General features: G+C 35.2%; 1 protein-coding gene across 4 annotated transcripts; it reads left to right on the forward strand.

Annotated features, from left to right (window-relative positions):
* The first annotated feature begins 7,314 nt into the window (after positions 1-7,314).
* LOC134271367 (ras-related protein Rab6) lies at positions 7,315-20,439 on the forward strand. 4 transcript variants are annotated; one of them, XM_062753580.1, is made up of 8 exons: positions 7,315-7,524; positions 8,108-8,166; positions 9,044-9,097; positions 9,210-9,315; positions 11,683-11,794; positions 12,358-12,451; positions 12,785-12,848; positions 20,257-20,439. In XM_062753580.1, exons 1-8 carry the CDS (start codon positions 7,455-7,457, stop codon positions 20,331-20,333), a joined length of 636 nt encoding a protein of 211 aa, XP_062609564.1. In that variant the 5' UTR covers positions 7,315-7,454; the 3' UTR covers positions 20,334-20,439. The 4 variants fall into 4 exon arrangements, with proteins under 4 accessions (XP_062609564.1, XP_062609565.1, XP_062609568.1 ...); XM_062753581.1 differs by lacking the exon at positions 20,257-20,439 and adding an exon at positions 19,787-20,195; XM_062753584.1 differs by lacking the exon at positions 20,257-20,439 and adding an exon at positions 19,793-20,195.
* The last annotated feature ends 778 nt before the right edge of the window (positions 20,440-21,217 follow it).

Here is a 21,217-nt window from a genome sequence, read left to right on the forward strand (position 1 = left end):
GCAGATATCAGACAAAGTTTATCTCATACCGGTAATTGAACAAAAGCTAGCCACCATGGCAATTAACTAAGATCACGTTAAATTCTATAAAAAATGATATAGCTAGATTATGATGAATAAAAGAATGTTGACTTTGTGTTAGATTGTTTTAAAATACATGTACATGTATTATTAAATAACAGTTTTCAGTTGTGCATTTCGAGGCAATGCATGATGTGGAAGGGGGGGGGGGGGGCAAAAAAAAGAATTGCTTCCAAAAAGGTAATGAACGCCACGGAAAACAATTAAAAATGGAAATTCAAAATAGAAATACATGCAGTACGTATACATAAAATGTCTTTGATGATGTTTACCATCATATAAAAACTATAGATTAAAATACTGGAATCCATCTCCCCCCCCCCCCACCCTCTCTCCCCTTTCATTGGAAGGGGGGATGTTGACCCTGTCTATAAATCAGAACTATCGCATTTCCACTGTGGTCAATTTCTCACATGTGGCCGCGGTTCACGTGCTCAAGCGGCACTTACATGTCTATCATCATATAAATTATAAGAATTTACTGTCTTACAGTGGTCTTGTGATGTTTTCATCATTAGAGTGGAAAGAAATTGATCGTTCTTTTTTTTCACTATTTTGGGACCTTTGTCATGTTTGTGGCAAGTGGATTGTTTTGTGAATTCCGACCCGTGCATGCCTTATGCAAGATCGAGGGAGTCTTGCATCAGGCATCCAGAGGAATACACAGTTTAAATCTTCGGTTTGCAATGGCGATTGTGGGAATAAATGTACTTATTGTCTATTAGAAGCAATGAAATATTTTCATAGTATCATTTAAAAAATGACAAATATCCCATCTAGAAGCTGAACAGTCTATGTCATTAATTTTCGTCGAGAACGACAAAGAACAATGCAGTCTATAAATAGATCGAGGTCAGTGTGCGTGAAGAGCACGCCCTCTGTGCAATCTTTTTCCCAGAATTCCGATTAACGCAAGCGCACTTGCAGTTTCATCCTAACGTAACTAGTCAGCCCAGGGGCTGACTAATTAGGCGCGTTTCGGGACGTATAATGGAGAGTTAAATTCATATTTAAAATAACGTGACGGTGTTTATGTTCAATACCCCATGCAAAGTTGTTGTGAACATTGGCGTCGGAAGCAAATTGAAAGTGTGTGTGTGTGTGGTTTCCAATCACAACTGGTTACACTTTTTGGCCTGAATTATGTAATGTGCCTAATGGGGAGGGGGGGGGGGGGCTTAACTTCGTCCAAATGTTCAATGCCTATATTATGCCTATCTTTGCAAAAAAAAAAAAAGGATGGAGGACTTACCCCCACCCCCCGGTTCCGGCGCATATGTGGGAATGTATAAGCCGATGGTAGAGAGTGTTTTATCTTGGTCAAAATGTGAAGTAGTTGCAGAGGTGCACAGTAATTATTTTTTACATGGGGTCAGTGGCGGGTCACACTCTTTCTTTTCTTAGCACATAAAGGAGGTCACCTCATTCGAACAAAAGTGTGTTGGTCAAAATTTATTCATTAAGGGCTGGTCACGCCCTTGAAACAGTTGCAGAATTTTAATGCTTCGATCATAGTCACTCAACTTTTTGCTTTAAAAAATTTGCCAACTATATATTTTTCTTTTAAGACCGCGGAACATTAACTGGCAAAATTGGAAATATACAGCTTACGTCATTTCTATCTGTTACAATCAAAACATTCAGTGATAGACAGCGTAATGGGCGGGTACAATTCGACGCGGGCGTTTGGAAAACATCGGATTGAAATTGCAGATCGAAATTCATTTTCAATCCACCTGAACTGTTTTCAAAGCTAAGATGTGAATATATACATGATCCAAAAATCAACTAATTTCAACCCCCGAATACATATTGATTGAAGTTCACATTAAATCAATACGAGTTTTAGCTTATAATTTTAGGGACGCGAAAGATGATAGAAGACAAAGATTATTTTTCAGGAGATATTTGATTCTAAGCGGGGGGGGGGGGGGGGGGTAAAAATTGTCGAGTCAGGTCATGACTTACAATGAAGCGCATTGAAGTGGTAAAATTTTCCGTTCGAATGGAACGTTTTGAGCTATCTTTAGAACGTTTATTGTCATCTTATGACACGCCCACTTCTTTAGAAATGGATAAAACGGTCAATTTGTTTATTCGAATACCTGTAGAACAGGTTTTCCATAAATATAATAGCCAATCAAATTGACGGTCTAAATAAACACCGAGTAAACGCGTGTTCGACCGAAACATGTGTTGTGGTAACTATAAGAGACATGATAAGTTAAAAAATATGTTCATATTCGTTGCGATTTGAGTTTTACGGAAGCGGGAGTCTCTAATTCTTTCTTCTAATTTTATTAAAGCTTGATTTCAGTGTAACCCATGTTGTTTGTCACGAAGAGTGGGGTGTCCTAAAACATTACGACGAATATTTCTTTCTCGTTTCTAAAAATATGGGCATGTCATTATGTTATAATTGACGTTCAAAACATGACTCGGAACGTTTCATCCAAACGGAAAATTTTACCACTTCAATGCGCTTCATTGTACATGTAATGTTTACGTGACAACAGATTTTATTTCTAGGATTATTAGAGTGCATGAGTTTTATACTTATTCTCACTGTAAAATGTTGGACAACTTTACTTAAAATTGTTAAGCCCCCTCCCCTAAACCAAACGTATATTTACCAAGCAGAAATGAAATATTTGTCCCTTAATATTTTTTTTTAAAAACACTGGACAAAAAATTCAAACTGTACCAAATTTGAAATTATTTGTCTTCTGGGTAAGTCAGTAACACTGTGGCTTCTAGCGTAGTTGAGGTGGATTGAAAATGAATTTCGATCTGCAATTTCAATCCGATGTTTTCCAAACGTCCGCGTCGAATTGTAGCGTAGCTGAGGTGGATTGAAAATGAATTTCGATCTGCAATTTCAATCCGATGTTTTCCAAACGTCCGCGTCGAATTGTACCCGCCCTTACGCTGTCTATCACTGAATGTTTTGATTGTAACAGATAGAAATGACGTAAGCTGTATATTTCCAATTTTGCCAGTTAATGTTCCGCGGTCTTAAAAAATCTTTTTAAAAATGTTGCGAAGGGCAGTAACCCCATCTCATGCACCTTCATCGACAGCTTAAAAACATAAGACTTTTCAACTTCCCTTACTTATGCAGCAACATACCATCATCACCTGCATACGGAGTTTATATATCTCAGTTGATTCGATACACAAGAGCATTTCCAAAAAGAGGTAAATTCATTGACAAACAAGTTGATGGAACAAGAATATCAGCTGTCTAGTTTAAAGTCATCATTTCGTAAGTTCTATATGGTCGATACATTGACCTTGTAAGCAAATACATGAAGTACAATTTATCATTAAGTCAAATGCTGACTGTTGTTTTTCATACTTATTGTTAGTTCATTATTTACACACTGAATGAACGACGGATTATCCGTTATTTCCCGATCATGACAAAGGGCACACGGCGGGTGTGTACGGTTGGCAGAGGATGCACCTGATTCCACCTCTGGTGTTTCGGAGGTCCGTGTTTTGCTCTGCTATTATTTTGTATTGTTTAATGGACTTTTGAGCTTGAATTCTGTTCGCTATCTTCATGTATTTCATTTTAAAAATTAGCACAAGTATAAAAAAAACCAATAGGCCTCTTTCATATTTTCAATGATATAAGCTTTTTTGCGAGCGCTCAAGCGACAAAGTCACGTGACACCCGACATTCGAAGGCGGTCTATTTTGAATCCAAAATGGTGAAACGCTGTTCTTGGGGCACATGTAACAGCGATAATAGGTACATGCATAAAGAATACATGAAAGGAGTGGAATTTTTCCCAGTACCAAAGCCTAAAACACGATTAGACGACACCAAACTTTGGGTAAAGGCATGCGGAAGAAAGTTTTTTACCGTTGACAATGTAAACAAACATACATATGTACACATTTCTTTATAGGTTCCGCGTCTTTTTCATTAACAACTTACAATTTGCTTAAGAAAAAATTAACCAAACCAGAAGTGATCTTGATCTTCGTTTGAGGCCAATGTTTCGCGTCAGAACCATATTTATTTAGATTGTTGCATGGTCCTGAACCACTCTAGAAACAGATTTAATCAACAACTTCAATGGAACATTTAGGATTTTAAAAAAAGGAATGCTAAAGCCTCTCCCTCCACGCAATTTCAATGATTTAGAAAGATACAGCAAGTGTGGCGGCAGATATGACAACCCTTTGGTCAGAAGTACACTGTATCCATAAGGAATCGATGTCTTGCATTAATTAGAGCGAGAGGTGTTCATTCTTACATAAAATTTACGCAACATCAACATTGGCGTCGGAAGCAAATTTAAAAAAAAAGGGGGGGGGGGCTAAGTGTAAGACCAAAAAAAAGTCCACCTATTTCAGGGGCGGGGTAGGGTCGAACATTTTCAGTACCAATTTTTTTCCAAACCACTACCAATTACCCTTTTTGGACCGAAACTTCAACGTGCCTCTTAAAAGTGTTGGGCGGGGGGGGGGGCTAAACCTACGCCCCAATGTTCAATGCCTATTTTATGTGTAACTTTGCAAAATAAGTGGGGGTGTAGCGCTTCCGACGCCTATGATCAAACTGAAATACACATTATTAAGTTCTATGAATTAAAAAATTACTTATTCCATGCATTAGTTCTTTATAACTTTAAAAAATGTTAGGTGAACACTTAGAAGTTTGGTTCAGTGTTCATGTAACATGTACTATGAAACAGTGACACCCTGTATGCGTTCATTTATTGATGTGGACACAGTTGTCCGAAGTATCTGGCGTTTTCCAGGCGTATTTTATGATTCTAATAGATCTACTTTTATTTCACTTGTCAGGGAAATGTCAGATGTTGCTACTTTTGATGCATATTTTTCTTTGCCTGGCCATGCACTCGAAGGCCTGGACATGCTCTTAAAAATGTAGATCAGACTCATTATCAAGACTGTGTAAGTAGATTGTGAAGTCATTTACCAGTACTCTACACTTTATACACATGAATAAAATATAATAGATCTAATGTATAATAAACGTATAATTTTATATTCCCAGGAAAATAATACTCCTCCCGCTTTTTCTAAAAATATAGGTAGAAACAATTCCAGAAGAATGGAAAGAATGATACCTCATCAAGCCCCCCAAAAGGAGACCTCGGCGGTTGTGTGCCAACTATAGGGAATAATGCTGTTAGATATTCCAGGGAAGGTATTTATTAGGATCATTCTGAACAGAATGAAGGAGATGGATGATATATGCTACGTGACCAACAAGCTTGATTTCACAAAAGTAGATCAATCTTGCACGGACCAGACAGCAACGTTACGCATTATCATCAAACAATGTGCTGAATGGAACTGAACTCCTCCCTTTAATGTTGGCTTCATATATAGATTATGAGAAAACCTTTAATTTTTGACAGGGAGACAATATGGAAACTTCTGCGACATTATTGATTTCCCTGTAAACTGATAAATACATGTAACATGCACAACTTTTATGAACACCTGACATGCAGGGTCATACATGGAGGACAACAGTACTGTCAGACAGAGCCATTCGAAGTAAGAACAGGAGTTCGTCAGGGATGGCTACTGTCATCATTTTTTGTTTCTTCTTGCAATAGACTGGATAATGAAATCATCCACAGACAACAGGGGAAATGCATTAAAGTGGTCACCATGGTCACAGTTAGATGATCTAGACTTCGTGGATGACCTATGCCTGGCACTCGTATCATACTCAGGAACAAATGCAGGAGAAAATTACAACGGAGACAGAAACATCAGCACAGATATCATATGGCTCAACATCAATATTGCAAAAACAAAGATCTTAAAAGCAAACACACCATCACAAACTTCATTGGTTACAGATGGAAAGGATATATACACAGCCACGTAGCATCATTTTTGGAAGTGGGGGGGGGGGAGGGGGCAGCCAGAGAAAATTTTTTTTTAATTACTTGAAAAAGTTGACAAGCAAAAAATAGGAAATTGTTCAAACTCGAAAACCCTATTTCGGGGGGGGGGGGGGGGGTTAGAGGCCAACTTTTTTCAATGCCAACTTCTCTCAGTACCCATTTGTCATATTCAACACTACATTTCCCTTAAATCACTTTCATGTAGTATAAAGTGGGGGGGGGGGGGGGCAACCAGCCTTTCACTGAACATTTCCAATAGTAAAAGTAATGTTGGGGAAAAAAGTGGGAGAGGAAGTAAAACATTTCACCTACCTTGGCAGTATAACGTAGTGGACCAACAAGGACGAACGGAAGCGGACATAAAAGCAAGAATAGTGAAAGGCCAGAGTAGCATTCCTGCAACTTGGAAACATCTGGAAGACCAAGGCAATTACAACACGCACCAAAGTTAGGCTTTTTCACAGCAATGTTACTTAGGCTGTACTCTTTTATGGTTCTGAGACATGGAGGATGGCTGTCACAACAACAAACAGGATCCAGACATTCATCAACTCTTGTCTGAGACGCATACTCCAGATAAGATGGCCACACCAAATCAGCAACATCGATTTGTGTCAAAGAACAAACAAAGCCCCTAGAGAAGAAGAAATAATGCAGAGAAGGTCGAGATGGATATGGCATACTCTATGCAAGGCCCACAATAACATCACAAGGCAAGTCCTATCCTGGAGCCCCCAAGACAAATGAAAGAGAGGCAGACCAAAGAACACCTGGTGGATACAGTGGCGGATTTAAGGGGGGGGGCACACCCGGCGCGCTCCCCCCTAAAGTTGTCAAAGTTAACATAAATCACGGTTTCGTCTAGAAAATTTAAATATGTCTACTTGGTAGACCTCATTTTTACCATACAAAATCTCTAGAATCCAGGAGCTTCCGGGGCCTTCGCCCCCTGGGCCCCCACCAGGGCTTTGCCCTGGACCCACTGGGGGCCTCAAGGCGGCCCCCAGACCCCTTGTCTACTTTTGGCGCCCCCTCTAACTTCAATTACTGGATCCGCGCCTGGGATAGATTTGGAGGCATACAAAGAGTGGAGAAGAACTGGAAAGAAATAAATTAAAAAACGATTGCACTGGATAGATATTAGAGGAGCCTGGAGAAATCTTGTCAGCGACCTATGCCCCCAAAGGGGTGGCAGGCATAATGAAGTAAGTAAGGAAGGAAGGAAAATATGTAAAATTTTGTTGAAGTTCAAGTGTTCGCGCCTTAGTAATTTAAAAAAAAAACCTTGCAAACGTTGTTATGACCAAGAATTTGCTTCCGTCATTTTCACGCAAGCGCATTGAGGGGAATTGGTTCATCAAACGTGTCTACGTCAAGACTGATTATAATTAATTTAATATATATGAGATTTGTGATTTATTTGCTGATTTGTATCTGTAACTGTGATATTAACAATTAACTTATTCCACAATGAGTTCCTCGGGTGAATTTGGCAACCCGTTAAGGAAATTTAAGCTGGTATTTCTGGGGGAGCAGAGCGGTAAGTTAACCTGTCAGTTTATGTGTCAAGTAATCTCATCACACATCCTGCAACGTCTCAGTTAGGGCTGGGTCTCATATTTGTCTCCTCCGACATTTTACCAAAAAGTTCATGTGCATCAGGTGTTCCGAATTTGAAAAAAAATTCGACATTGTAAACAAAACGCAATCTGATTATGAGTCATGCGCGTGTGTATATTTCGTTGCCTACTTCCAGCGTGGAGACACTTAGTAAATACTGACAAGAGAAACACGACTTTATGCTACTTAGAAAAAAGAAAATTAGATTTATAAAATGACTGATTGGAATCGAATTGACAAATTCAAATTATCACTTTTTGGTGAAATGGGAGGTAAGGTGATATATTTACAACTTCATTGAGTCATTCAAAAAAAAAATTTACATGTGCATGTAAATTGTAATGTATCCATTTCTTCTGAGACAAGGAATTCTTAAAAACATATTATCTCAAACATCCATTCTGTAGTTCTTTTTAAGAACCAAATTTCAACTTCATAAAATTTTGATTAACTCTTTGATCTTGATCTCAACTTGAAGTTGCTGAATTTTTACTTATTTTCAGTTGGGAAGACCTCTCTAATTACAAGGTTTATGTACGACAGCTTTGACAACACCTATCAGGTACAAATTTACTGTAAAATCGCATATTTTTGTGGGGTTTAATTTTCATGGTTTGAAGAAAAAGTCTAGGTTCATGGGATTTTGATTTTGTGGAATCCCGATGAAGAATTATTGAACAGATATATGTATGTTTAATACTGTATATAAAATTTTACATGGTGGACATGAATTCAATCCTCGAAAACAACAAAAATTAAACCCCTGAGAAAATTTGTGATTTCACAGTATACTTCTCATTTAACTTTTATCTCTAACATGTCTTATATATGTTATAAAGGTATATGAATATACAGGGCTCGACATTAACGCTTGTCCGGTACCAGTGAAAAGAAAATACGGACAAGATATATTGCATGGCACTTGTCCAATTGGACAAGTGCATTTTAATGTAAAGGAGTCTATAAATAATAAAAAGAATGACTGTTGAAAGCTAATCGGTAGTTTCAAGCTGTGCATAAAAACCAGACTTTGATCCCGATTTGTATCGCTATATTAACATTGAGTTCATATTCAATTGGGATTGAAGTTCACTAATTGCATACTACTGAAACCAAAGTCATGGAAGATACGAACCGAAGTGAGGATTCTGTTTGATGTTGACTGGGTCACTTGTGGACATTTATGTTATTGTCAGGACAGAAAGCCTAGACTAAAATTCGTTTCGTAAATGTGTTTGTTGTATTTATCAACAACATTTCGTATCAATCAAGCACATGTCATGTGTAAATGGACTTTATTTTAATTTTCAAATTAATAAACTTTTTTTTTATAATGAAGTTTGATGAAATAAAACACTGAAAAAATCACGAAATTGGGAAATACACAATTGTATTTTCAGTAACATAAGAAATCTAACATATTTTTTTTATCTTTACAGGCAACAATAGGAATTGACTTTTTATCAAAGACAATGTATTTGGAAGACAGGACTGTAAGTACATGTAGTATGTTTTTTTTTAGATACATTGCTTGGCAGTAGTTTCATACTGTAAGCAGTTTTTTTATATAAGCCTAGGCATATACTTTGTAATTTTTATTTTTAGATACGACTACAGCTTTGGGATACAGCTGGACAAGAGAGGTTCAGAAGTTTGATACCAAGCTACATACGGGATTCTTCTGTAGCAGTAGTAGTGTATGATATAACTAGTGAGTACTGTTTTTATGATGTAACTAGTAAGTACTGTTTGTTAGTGAATGATATAAATAAGTGAGTACGTTTCGATATCAAGCTCATGTGACTCTTCTTTATCAGTAATGGTTAATTATACACGTATAAGGCCATTTACGTAAAATTGACATTATATATATATATATATATCTCAGACCCACATGCATCTGGTTTGAGGTAGCTGAATTCCTAATTTTATCATTTTTTATGTCCCCAGATCAATAGATCCAATGTATATATTGTTTTTGTCTTGTCTGTTCAACTGTTTGTCTGTTTTTATAATATCTGTTTTTCTGTTGTAAACTCTAAACTTTGGCAAAACTTTTGAACCTTGAGCGATAGAGACTTCATATTTAGTATGCATACTCCACTTCTAAAGTTCTATCAAAAGACACCAAGGTCAGTGACCTTGTGACCTTGACTGTGACCTACATACTTTAAATAGCTTTTTCGAAATTTTGCCATAACTTTTGAACCATAGGAGATAGAGACTTCATATTTGGTATGCCTACCTAACTAATTAAGCTCATATAAATAACACCAAGGTCAATGAACTTTTGACCCTGAATGTGACCTGTATGCTAAAAATAGCTTTTTCGAACTTTCGTCATAACTTTTGAACCATAGGAGATACAGACTTCATTTTTCATATGCATATTCCACTAATAAAGTTCTTTCAAATGACATTAAGATCAATGACCTTGTGACTTTAATGCTAAAAATAGTTTTTTATGGCGTCGGGCTTGCCCGATCGTCATCTAGCGATCAATCAGGTTTACGCGACCGCACGTGTCAGTGGATGCATCCGCAATAGAAAATAGCAACAGCTGTAAACCAATTTCTTTTAAAACGTTCACAATGAATAATAGCTTGAATATAAAAGTAAATCAATTGTATCTTCAATTAATACTACTACAAAACAACGATATTATGTTTAATTTTTACGCAAGAAAAACGTTATGGTTGTTGCGGATGAATTTCTACAGAGAGGGTGTGTCGAATGACATGAATCACATTTTGGGACCGATTAATGTAATACAAACAATCTTAAATACGGTAAAATGATTACAAAATAAACACGAATACAACAAGACTATAAAGATTGAATTTCTTAATCTTAGCTTTACTTTTACGATCTTCAATCCAATTTTATCCGAACAACCGACGATGTTGACCAGTAATGCCAGTATTACTGTATTTATCCATTTCCTCCATTTGTTTACCGCGCCCTATCGTAAGTCGATCGTACTTGTAACATTAGAGTCATGGTTGTAGTTAAGATGCAATCACTATACAACAAAACAACGCTCTGACAATGGCAATTAATTAAAATAATTTATGAAACCCTTCATATTTCTTCGATTGACTGAAAAGAAATTAGATTGATATAGAGGATGGACATTTCTGACGATGTCTGGTCAATTCGAACCCTGACTCATTCGGACCAGGACACAAGGCTATCAGGCCCTATACTGTATTTGTGTTAAGACTATTTTTTTAAATTTTATTATTATGTTAACGGAGTCACTCACTTGACCTATCTGCAGATCTTTTGAAATTGTTTTCTTGTTCGACGCCATTGAAGCCTTTCAGGCTTTTGATTTGAACTTTGTTGCTGCAGGGCGCATTGTGTTTCAGAAACACATCTTGTTGTTTTAAATATAAAAAGTTGGTAATGTGGGGACCTATCCTGAAGAAAATTTCTACCCTTATTTGTATTTTAGTACTCATATTTTACTTCTGGTGGCAATTTTCAAGGAGAGCTTGGTTACCTATTTTAAAAAAGTTCTGTTTTGGGTACGATCGCACCATTTTCGACAGAGTTATGCACCTTGGACTTAGAAAAATTTCAATTATTTGCAGTTTCCTTTCATTTCCTTTGCAGAGGTTACACATACTGAAATGAAATTTAGTATACAGATTTATCAGATGAATATCTAGGTCAAGTTCTGTTTTGCCATTTTTGACAGAGTTGTGCCCTTTTGGATGTAAAAAAATTCCAATTGGAGGGGGGGGGGATAAGTGTTTTACAAGCATCTCTTGTTTTATATAAAATTTGGGTATTGATATTAAAAAAAAAACTTCTCTTATCTACTTTATTGCCTATTATTAAATGACAAAAAAGAGCCTCACTCCTGCATCTGTTTTGGAGAAAATTGGCCTGAAAACCAGAGATATAATTTTATGTAGCCATACGTATGATATCCTGGATAGTAACTTGGTATTATTTACATTATTTTTTAAACAAATAACCCAGAAATTTTATATTTCTAGGATAATCAATGTTTGTAAATGAATACACAATATGGCATGTACTTTAAAATGTAAAATAATTGTTCTTCTAGATGCAAACTCTTTTCAACAGACGTCAAAATGGATAGATGACGTCAGGACGGAGAGAGGAAGTGATGTCATAATTATGTTGGTCGGAAATAAAACAGATCTGTCGGATAAAAGGTATCATTAAATGTCAATAGATTGTTATCTTTTCAAACCTACATCATCCTGACATTTTTCAATAAAATTTTCATTTATTCATACGTGTAAGTGCAGTGACGGTATAATTTCGAAAGACACAAATATCAGTTTTACTGACAGATGCTTATGTAATTTATGTGTAAAAATTCAGAGAAATTCCATTTGTACAAATTGAAAAATATAAACGAAAAAGTTACTATCTGATTATTTGGAAATTTGTCTGCCATTTGGTCCAGTCATTTCCTCTAATTTTGTCATGTATCAGTGTATACTTAGAAACGGTAGTTTATGTTTGGTATTTTTAAGAGGAACTGTGCTAGCTCGTTGTGATGATCACTGCATGCAGCACTGATTACCTTGAACTCATAATTTGTTAAAAATGTACATATGGTAATAAAACTGTTCCTTTCCTAGTTTTATTATCTATAATTTATGTTTGATATTTCTGTAAAGAAAAGAAATTAAGTGGGTATGCTTGTTGTTGCCTGATGGAATAGTATTGTTACATTGATAATACATGTAATAAATTTGAATTTTTTCAGGCAGATTACAACAGAAGAAGGAGAGAGGAAAGCTAAAGAGCTGAGTGTTATGTTTATTGAAACAAGTGCAAAGGCTGGTTACAATGTAAAACAGGTAGGTCATTTGAGTGGCTTAGAAATCACAGGTATGTTTTGCAATTTGCTGAAGGTTTTTCTGGAATGTCAAGTTCAACTATTTTGTATTTAAAATTAAGATCTTACTTTCTGATTATTTAGGCTCACATATGTTATTAAAATACTTAAATTTATTTCTGTTTAACTTGCTATCTTATTGTTGAATATTCTTCTTATTGAGACTTTTATTCTAAAACCAAAACAAGAAATTGAATTTCATTAGCTATTTTAAAATCTAAGATTATTCCTTATTTGTCTATTTGTGAACATGTAAATGAGATGAAGTATGACATGGGATATATTTTACATACAGTTGTTCCGGCGAGTCGCTGCAGCATTACCAGGAATGGAACAAACAGAAACAAAGAAAGGAGAGAGTATCCTTTTTCTTTATCGATGTCCTGTAATGATTAATGTTATGGAAAGGGCTGTCACTGTTCCATAATCTTTCGGTTGGGTTGGTTCTAAATTTTTTTGGTTCGATTTCAGTTTTTTTCGGTCTGTGTATAATTAAGGAATGTTTTTAAGTTTTGTGTGAGTTATTGGTGTGTGAATCACAGACTTGTCACGTAGGCATATTTCGCGCTTCATGAAAAATATGTCTACGTGCAAGTCTGTGTGATTCAAGCACCAATAATTCGCACTTAACTTATAAACATTCCTTATATTTACATTTTACGTGTTTGAAAGCACCAAAAATATACTCAATATTTGAATTTCTCGCTGCCCTATGTTGTATATTTTTACTAACGTCGCTGTAGCCTTATTGTGACGTCATGTAATCGCACATTTCTCCGTGTATATTTCTACACGAGTTTACACGAAAATGGTATAAAATCAATTTCACAGTTAGCTTAGTAGAAAAACACAGTGAAAACACAGTAAATATAATATAATAAAAACTCAAGAATTGAATTATATTCAACTAAATTATTAAATTTTTTTTCAATCTAACAAACAGTAACATAATGACTAGTTTAAAGTAGTATCCTGACTATAAAAATAATTGAACCAAATGATTCAAATCACATATTATTATTATAATAATGGTCGAAATATATCCACACTAACAAATCTTTTGTTTAAGACGCTGTTTAATGGTAAAACCTACTTTATTGTACAAATCAGAACCAAACCGAATTCCGGAAAAACAGAACCAAACCCCACCCGAATTGATTGTTCCGCGGTTCTCGGTCATTTGGGTTACCCGTGACAGCCCCAGTTAGGGATGCTGAATGGTAAGTTTGGCTCTCTCGAGTTAATCTGCTCGGAGCCTTTAGCTTGTATTTATTGTCGGGTCAGGTTTACAAGACATAATTTTGGATCCTATTTAATCTTTAAGTATATTAGTATTTCAGTAAATACATTATTAGGCTTTTATTAATTTGTATCATTGAATACTTAAGTATTTTATGCATAAAGGTATATACAAATGCATTTGCAGTAGACTAATCATTTAAACTTCAGTATCTCAAACACTGATATCTCAAATGCTGTGGATATTGTCAAAATGTTTTTGAAGTGCCATTCACATATTATTAAGTACATTGTATTTACCCTTCAATACATCAAATCCAAATATCATGAAGGTCTTTTGGTCCATCGAGTTTGAGATAACGAGGTTTGATTGTATTTTTAGTGAGCATTTAAAAGTTTTGCTTGCTTTGGGAGTGGGAAAGAAGACAAATTCTGATTTAGCAGAAAATAATTTTTTTTCACAGTGAGATGGAATCTTTAAGGAGTAATTAGTCGAGACAGGAAGTAGCTAAGAAGATCATTAAGTCTTCCAATGATCTCAGTTTATGTCATACAGGACTTTGTGAAAAATTTATCAGCAATAAGTATTGAAACATACCTTCGTTTTAAGGTATCAGATACTGTATTAACGGGAACATGCTGATAAAAAACACCTGAAGTTCTCAATAATTCTAGGTCTCAGAATTACAACAAAATGTTGATAATGTTTCTTGTCTTCAAATAATACCTTGTAAGCAAGCAAGGGTAAGCATCTCCATTTCTTCTTAAAAAGTACAAATAATTGATGAATTAAAAAAAAATTCTGCATTGAGGTAGTGGTTTGCACTTTTGCATGAATTGCTTTATTTTCAGTATGCATGGCAGTGTAACTGAATATTGGTAGATACTGAGTTATAGATTGCTTGATTACACTTATTGAGGAACTGATATGCATGATGTAGATATTCAGAAACTTCATACAAATAAAAAAGTATTTACTGGGATTGTTTTATAACACAACACAACACTTTAGTTCTTTCTTCTTCGTCTTCTCTGTTACCGGTATTACTGATTCAAAATTAAAACACCCCACTCGATGGAGGAGGTCTTCTAAAGATAATGGAAGGGAATTCATTTTTTTCTTCCATCATAGCATCTGATTTGAATTAATTATAATTTGATAACATTTACTGAATCATTTGAAAGGTCAAATGTTTAATATCCCTGTCATATAATCATATTCAGTTGATTGCATTAGATTTATCATCTCATTTTATTTTTGTTTGGGTGATTCCTTTTTAAAGAAAAAGTGAAGAATCTTTTTAGTATTTCAGAATGATTTTTGAAAAACAATTCCTTTGAAAAAGAAAGGTCATCATTTCATGTTGTAAAAGATTTGTTTTGGTAGTATTTTGCTTTTTTTTATTTATTTTTTGTTTCCTTAACCTTTGACCTCAGTGACGGAGGTTAAACTGAAGGACACAGGCCCCGTAGAACCGGAGCACAAGGAAGGAGGGTGTTCGTGCTGAGGGTGTGGGTGGTCTCTCTAGGCAGGATTTAAAAATAACTCGCCAGCTACAAAGGAATTCAGTCCAGGCTGGAGAACAGACAGTGTTTTTTTTTTTCAAGAGACCCTCCGAAATTCTAAGACAATATACAGCACTGAAATCTTGCATAGGTGCTGTAATGTGTTAACATACTACACACTGTCACTTATAATGTTTACATTTGTACCATATACCAGCCATTTATTTTATGCATGTTAAAGACTCTGATCAAATAACATTGACATAATTTCATTTGCATGTTTCTGTTTATCATTTTGAATACCTGAATAGATTTGTTTGGAAAAGTTGTAAATTTTACTTTTTTTTGAGATGTATGTGTTCAAATGTCATTAGTTTGAATCACTTGACTTGATTACCCTTTGGCAAATGTTTTGCTTCATTTCAGTTTTCATTAAATTATTAATATTTATTTACTAGAATAAGCCAAACATTTAATAATTATAAGTTGATTGCTGCCCATGACCCCAAATACTTATTTTCATACTCATTAGTAAATATATTGTACTTGTATAACTTTTTTCACCTACAAGAATTATTTACAAGTTTGGAACCTTGATTTCCTTGTAATATTTATTGAAGTAAATTATTTGTTGAATTTAAGGTTTCCTCAGTGACAAAAACAACCGTCACAGATAATTTCAAACAGGAATATAGAATAAAAGACTCCTTGAAAAAAAAAGGTTATTTACAGTATAAAAACAAATTAACTGCTATATTAACTATTAATTAACAAAGAGGCAAAGGCAATATTTTTTATGTTTGATTATCAAGTGTCATAGGTGCTGTATAGGAGAGTGTAGATACAATGTTTTATTAATCAGAAGAAGGATATTGTGATTGGGAGAAATGAATCTGTGACGTTGACATATCTATATAACTGTGCTGGATTTGTATGTTCAGAATATATAATGTGTCCTACAGTATGCAGTTAACTATGCATTTATAACACTTCATTAATGTTCAGCACTTCTGATTTTAATGCTGTTATTTATTATGTGTTTTTGCCATGTATAATTGCATTTTAGCATGTATGTTGTGTATGCTTGTGGCTAACTAAAAATATAAATTAAATGAAATTATTAAAGATGTTTTCTTATATTGACTGCAAGTTAAATATTGGTTTATTGTTCAAATTTGAGTATTTTTAACAATTTTCTTGCTCACTTATGAGTGCTGGTGAAGGAAGGTTATATTTATTTGTTTGAATACATTTGAAGTGAAATAATTTAGTTTGGAAATGGGGAGAAACTACACCATATGAAATTTAAAAAAACTACCGTACGTGTATTATTATGAAAATTTAACATCAATTAGGAACCTCTCTATGTACACTGCACCCTTATTTTAGGTACATTTGTGTAGTTAGACTGATCCACCATTAGACATAAAAAAGAGCGAATTTTAAGCAGCGCTGATTGAATATTTTCTCATAAGAAAGCAAAAGCAAATTTTCTTTATCATTACTTCATTGTCTGAGATTTTTTCTGAATAAAACAGGCAAACTCCAGATATTGAAAAATTGATGAGTTCGTTTCAGAATACATCTATCCTATTTTATGCCAAATTAGTTTGTCTAAGTTCAAAAACAGTGTAATAGAGGGTCCTTTGTACCCTCTGAACATTGTATTCTATTTTCAGGATACTTTTGTGTAGTTAGTTTACTGTATGGTATACTATAATTAAGAATAAATCCAAGAATTTTAAACGTAACATTGGACCAAGATAAAGTTGTAAAACTTAATTTGCAGGAGTTTCTTCATCTGAATAGGTTAAATAATATTTTTCTCTACCAGAACTCTATTGTCTCTGAAGTTTGTTTCCTGAATAAAAAAAGGCTTTGAGTTGGGGATGGACCAAAATAATAGATCTAAATTATACATAATTAATGTATGTATACATAGCAACAGGGCCATATTGATTGCACTGATATTGAATGTTGGATTCAATGTTGATGAATCGAAGCTCCCAAAGAGCTAGATTAGTAAAGAGGGGAATATAAAAAAGAACAAGAGGCCCATGGGCCACATCGCTCACCTGAGCACTGTGGCTAGGAAAAAGTGGAAATTGGTTTATTATTTAATAATTTAAATCCAAAAGTAGTCCCAATACCAATCCTGGCTTTGCTATTCTTGATAAGATGGTTTTTAAAGAATTTTCATATATATGTCTATGAAAAACTTTGGTCGGCCATTGTGGCCCCACCCTACCCCTGGGGTCATGATTTGAACAAACTTGAATCTACACTACCTGAGGATGCTTCCATATAAATATGATCAATTAGGGCTTTGTGATTCTTGAGAAGAAGATTTTTAAACAATTTTCCTATATATTTCTATGTAAAACTTTGGTCGGCCATTGTGGCCCCGCCCTACCCCCGGGGGTCATGATTTGAACAAACTTGAATCTACACTACCTGAGGATGCTTCCATATAAATATGATCAATTATGGCTTTGTTATTCTTGAGAAGATTTTTAAAAAAAATTTCTATATATTTCTATGTAAAACTTTGGTCGGCCATTTTGGCCCCGCCCTACCCCCGGGGGTCATGATTTGAACAAACTTGAATCTACACTACCTGAGGATGCTTCCATATAAATATGATCAATTATGGCTTTGTTATTCTTGAGAAGAAGATTTTTAAAAAAATTTCTATATATTTCTATGTAAAACTTTGGTCGGCCATTGTGGCCCCGCCCTGCCCCCTGGGGTCATGATTTGAACAAACTTGAATCTACACTACCTGAGGATGCTTCCATATAAATATGATCAATTATGGCTTTGTTGTTCTTGAGAAGAAGATTTTTAAAGAATTTTCCTATATATTTCTATGTAAAACTTTGGTCGGCCTTTGTGGCCCCGCCCTACCCCCGGGGGTCATGGTTTGAACAAACTTGAATCTACACTACCTGAAGATGCTGTCATATAAATATGATCAATTATGGCTTTGTTATTCTTGAGAAGAAGATTTTTAAAGAATTTTCCTATATATATTTCTATGTAAAACTTTGGTCGGCCATTGTGGCCCCGCCCTACCCCCGGGGGTCATGATTTGAACAAACTTGAATCTACACTACCTGAGGATGTTTCCCCATAAGTTTCATCTTTCCTGGGTCAGTGGTTCTTGAGAAAAAGATTTTTAAAACATACCATCAAATTTTCATTAATTCCCAATTATCTCCCCTTGAATGAGGGCCTGGCCCTTCATTTGAACAAACTTGAATCCCCTTCACCCAAGGATGCTTTGTGGCAAGTTTGGTTGAAATTGGCCCAGCGGTTCTTGAAAAGAAGTCGAAAATGTGAAAAGTTTACAACGACGACAACAACGACGACGACGACGACAGACAACGGACAAATTGTGATCAGAAAAGCTCACTTGAGCCTTTGGCTCAGGTGAGCTAAAAACATTATGATGAGGAAAGTAGGACTCGTTACTAAGGCGTGTGTTTCGGCCCATGGGCCTCTTGTTTAAGAAGAAATTTAAATGATGGATCAATTGAAAAGAAAAGGGAAGGATTACGGAAGCCTATTTGTGACCATTAAAAGAACTGAACAAATCAAATCACGAATGTACAATAAAGTTCTCCATTTGAGGAATGGAGTCCCTCCCCCTTCGTCCAAGGGTGTTCACGACCAACATTTCTGTGCAATCAAACAAACGTTGATTGATGCTGTGTTGGATGGAATGGAAATATTTTTTGGAACTTATTGAAGATCTATTTGCGATTGCCGCAACATTCAAAAAGGTAGTTTAGACTCTCAAATTGAAAATTGAGATTTAAAGTCATAGATAACTAGACCATATCTGAAGCTATAAAAGTTTATTCATAAAACGTATGAACGAATAAAGCCCCAACTTTGAAAACAAAATTTTCTGATGAATCGTAAGAATTCACGAACCAGTGTATATAGATGTACGCATTTTCGAAAAAAAAAAATGGCTATACATAGAATAGGTCGAAACCACCCTAGTGGTATTTATTTGTTGTTTATTATAAATTAAAAGAACCATGTTAATGTTGGGATGATACAGCTACCAGTTTTATGACATTTATATCACGAACTGTATCTCATTATTCCACTGAAAGAATACGAACTGGAATCGGAGCAAACATAGACGTGTCTACAAACATCAGAGTGGGATCAGATGCCGTGGAGGGGTAAGCATCCCATGTAGACCGGCAACACCCTCTTGGTGCTCCTTGTGATGCTCAGGCGAACAGAGCAATTCCCTAGACAATTTAGTGTTAAAATCTAATGGCTTAACCATTTGTATAAATATATCACTAATCATTCAATTTATAAATGTATTTCCTAATTAACAAGGTTACTGCATCGTTCACAGAATTTAATTGCGAATTGTCGAATGAAGATGAAGCAATGTTTGCATGTCAATTGGAATTCACATTTGAAATATAATGGTCCAGTTTTATTTATAGATTAAAATGCTTGCATGGTATTACAAATCCCTAAATAACGAAAATTACTTTAAATATGATATCCTTGACGACAGCTTCAGATATAGAACTTCTTCCGTCGTCCATAGACCACGTGGGCCAAGAACCGGAAGGGGGCGGATGTTCCTGCTGAGAGCAGTGTGCGTGCAAAGTCTGTGTGTCTGTTATTTTAAAATTTAACACCCTTATCAGAAAAAAAAGTTTTGTGTTATGTGCCAAACGCTTTAAAAGCACCAATAACATTTAATTAGTTTGGTGTTATTTGTGTATATTCACTAAATGATAGAACTGGCCATCGATGGTGGCAAATAAGACGAATGTTTTGTAAGCAGAGTGAAAGTGTGTTTTTGTGTTATTTTTTGTCGCTAGTGTATCCGTTAATTTATGCACACCAACTATCATGTGATGTTATGTTATAAGTCTTCATAATTTTTCAAATATAGATATAATCAAAATAGATTGAAATGTCTGTTCAATTTCTTCCGACTCCTTTTGATTCTTCATAAAGTTCCTTGACAGTTGTCAGATGTGGAACTGCAGCCTATGCCCCTGAGAACGATCGGGACAGCGGAGCTGGTGTCGGGAGGCTGCACGTGCGGTTAGGCGCCTTCATTGGAGCCCACCAGTCATTCCTTTCTGTCCAGAATGGGGCCATACACAGTGCTTTGTATTTTCTAGGTTAATCGTATCTTTATGTCACCATTGGCAAAAATGGGAACAATTTTGCCTTTAATTGAAATTACTGAAAAGATGTAAACCTGACTTAAACTTGTTTTTAATTTATATTAAAAGCTTGAAAAGGACACAATTTGAACATTCAGTCATATGCTTTATGTGCAGAAGGATAAAACGTACGCTGAACTAGGACCAAAACACCAGGGTATATTACTCTCCATTTACTGTTCACACATGACTGGCTTATAAGACGACTAGATGCCAGAGCTACATTACTATTCAAAAGATGCTGAAATTATTTTGCGAATGCAGACTTATATAATTGAAAGACATCTAATTGGAGTTTTATGAAGAGACTTACTTTTACAATTGACGACTGACTTTTACAATTTAAACATAGACAAACTCCAATCACTAAAATGTAAAAGTCAGCTGTCAAATGTAAAAGTAAGTCTCTTCATAAAACTCCATTAGCGTCATGTATAAAAATTTTACACACAAGTCATATTTATAGTATTATGAGCTCTTGTGGCGTTGCATTTACCCACAAGTCTGTTTTACCTTGATGTCATAGGAGGGACACATGTTTGAGAATCCACAACCAGATTTACACCTCTTCTTGAATATGCTGCTGAACAGTAGTTTCTCCTACAGAAGTTTATATTTTACAAAAATTTTAAGTATATAATCTGAGCCTGTAAAAACTATTGACTATATTCATTCAAGTTTTGAAATTGTGGAGTTTGAAGGGTAATATTTTATCAACAGAATTGGAAACCTCTTAGGTTATACATAAACTGCCTAACTGCCTA

This window comes from Saccostrea cucullata, unplaced genomic scaffold, assembly GCF_032062105.1.
Source record: "Saccostrea cucullata isolate Sc308-1 unplaced genomic scaffold, CSIRO_AGI_Scuc_v1 ctg8810, whole genome shotgun sequence".
Classification (NCBI taxonomy): domain Eukaryota; kingdom Metazoa; phylum Mollusca; class Bivalvia; order Ostreida; family Ostreidae; genus Saccostrea; species Saccostrea cuccullata.

Bases quoted from the DNA above. Each gene is read 5' to 3' on its own strand.
- LOC134271367 (XM_062753580.1), top strand. From the start codon at position 7,455: ATGAGTTCCTCGGGTGAATTTGGCAACCCGTTAAGGAAATTTAAGCTG. The intron at 7,525-8,107 runs GTAAGTTAACCT...ACTTATTTTCAG, and splicing joins ATTTCTGGGGGAGCAGAGCG to TTGGGAAGACCTCTCTAATT. The intron at 11,795-12,357 runs GTATCATTAAAT...GAATTTTTTCAG, and splicing joins ACAGATCTGTCGGATAAAAG to GCAGATTACAACAGAAGAAG.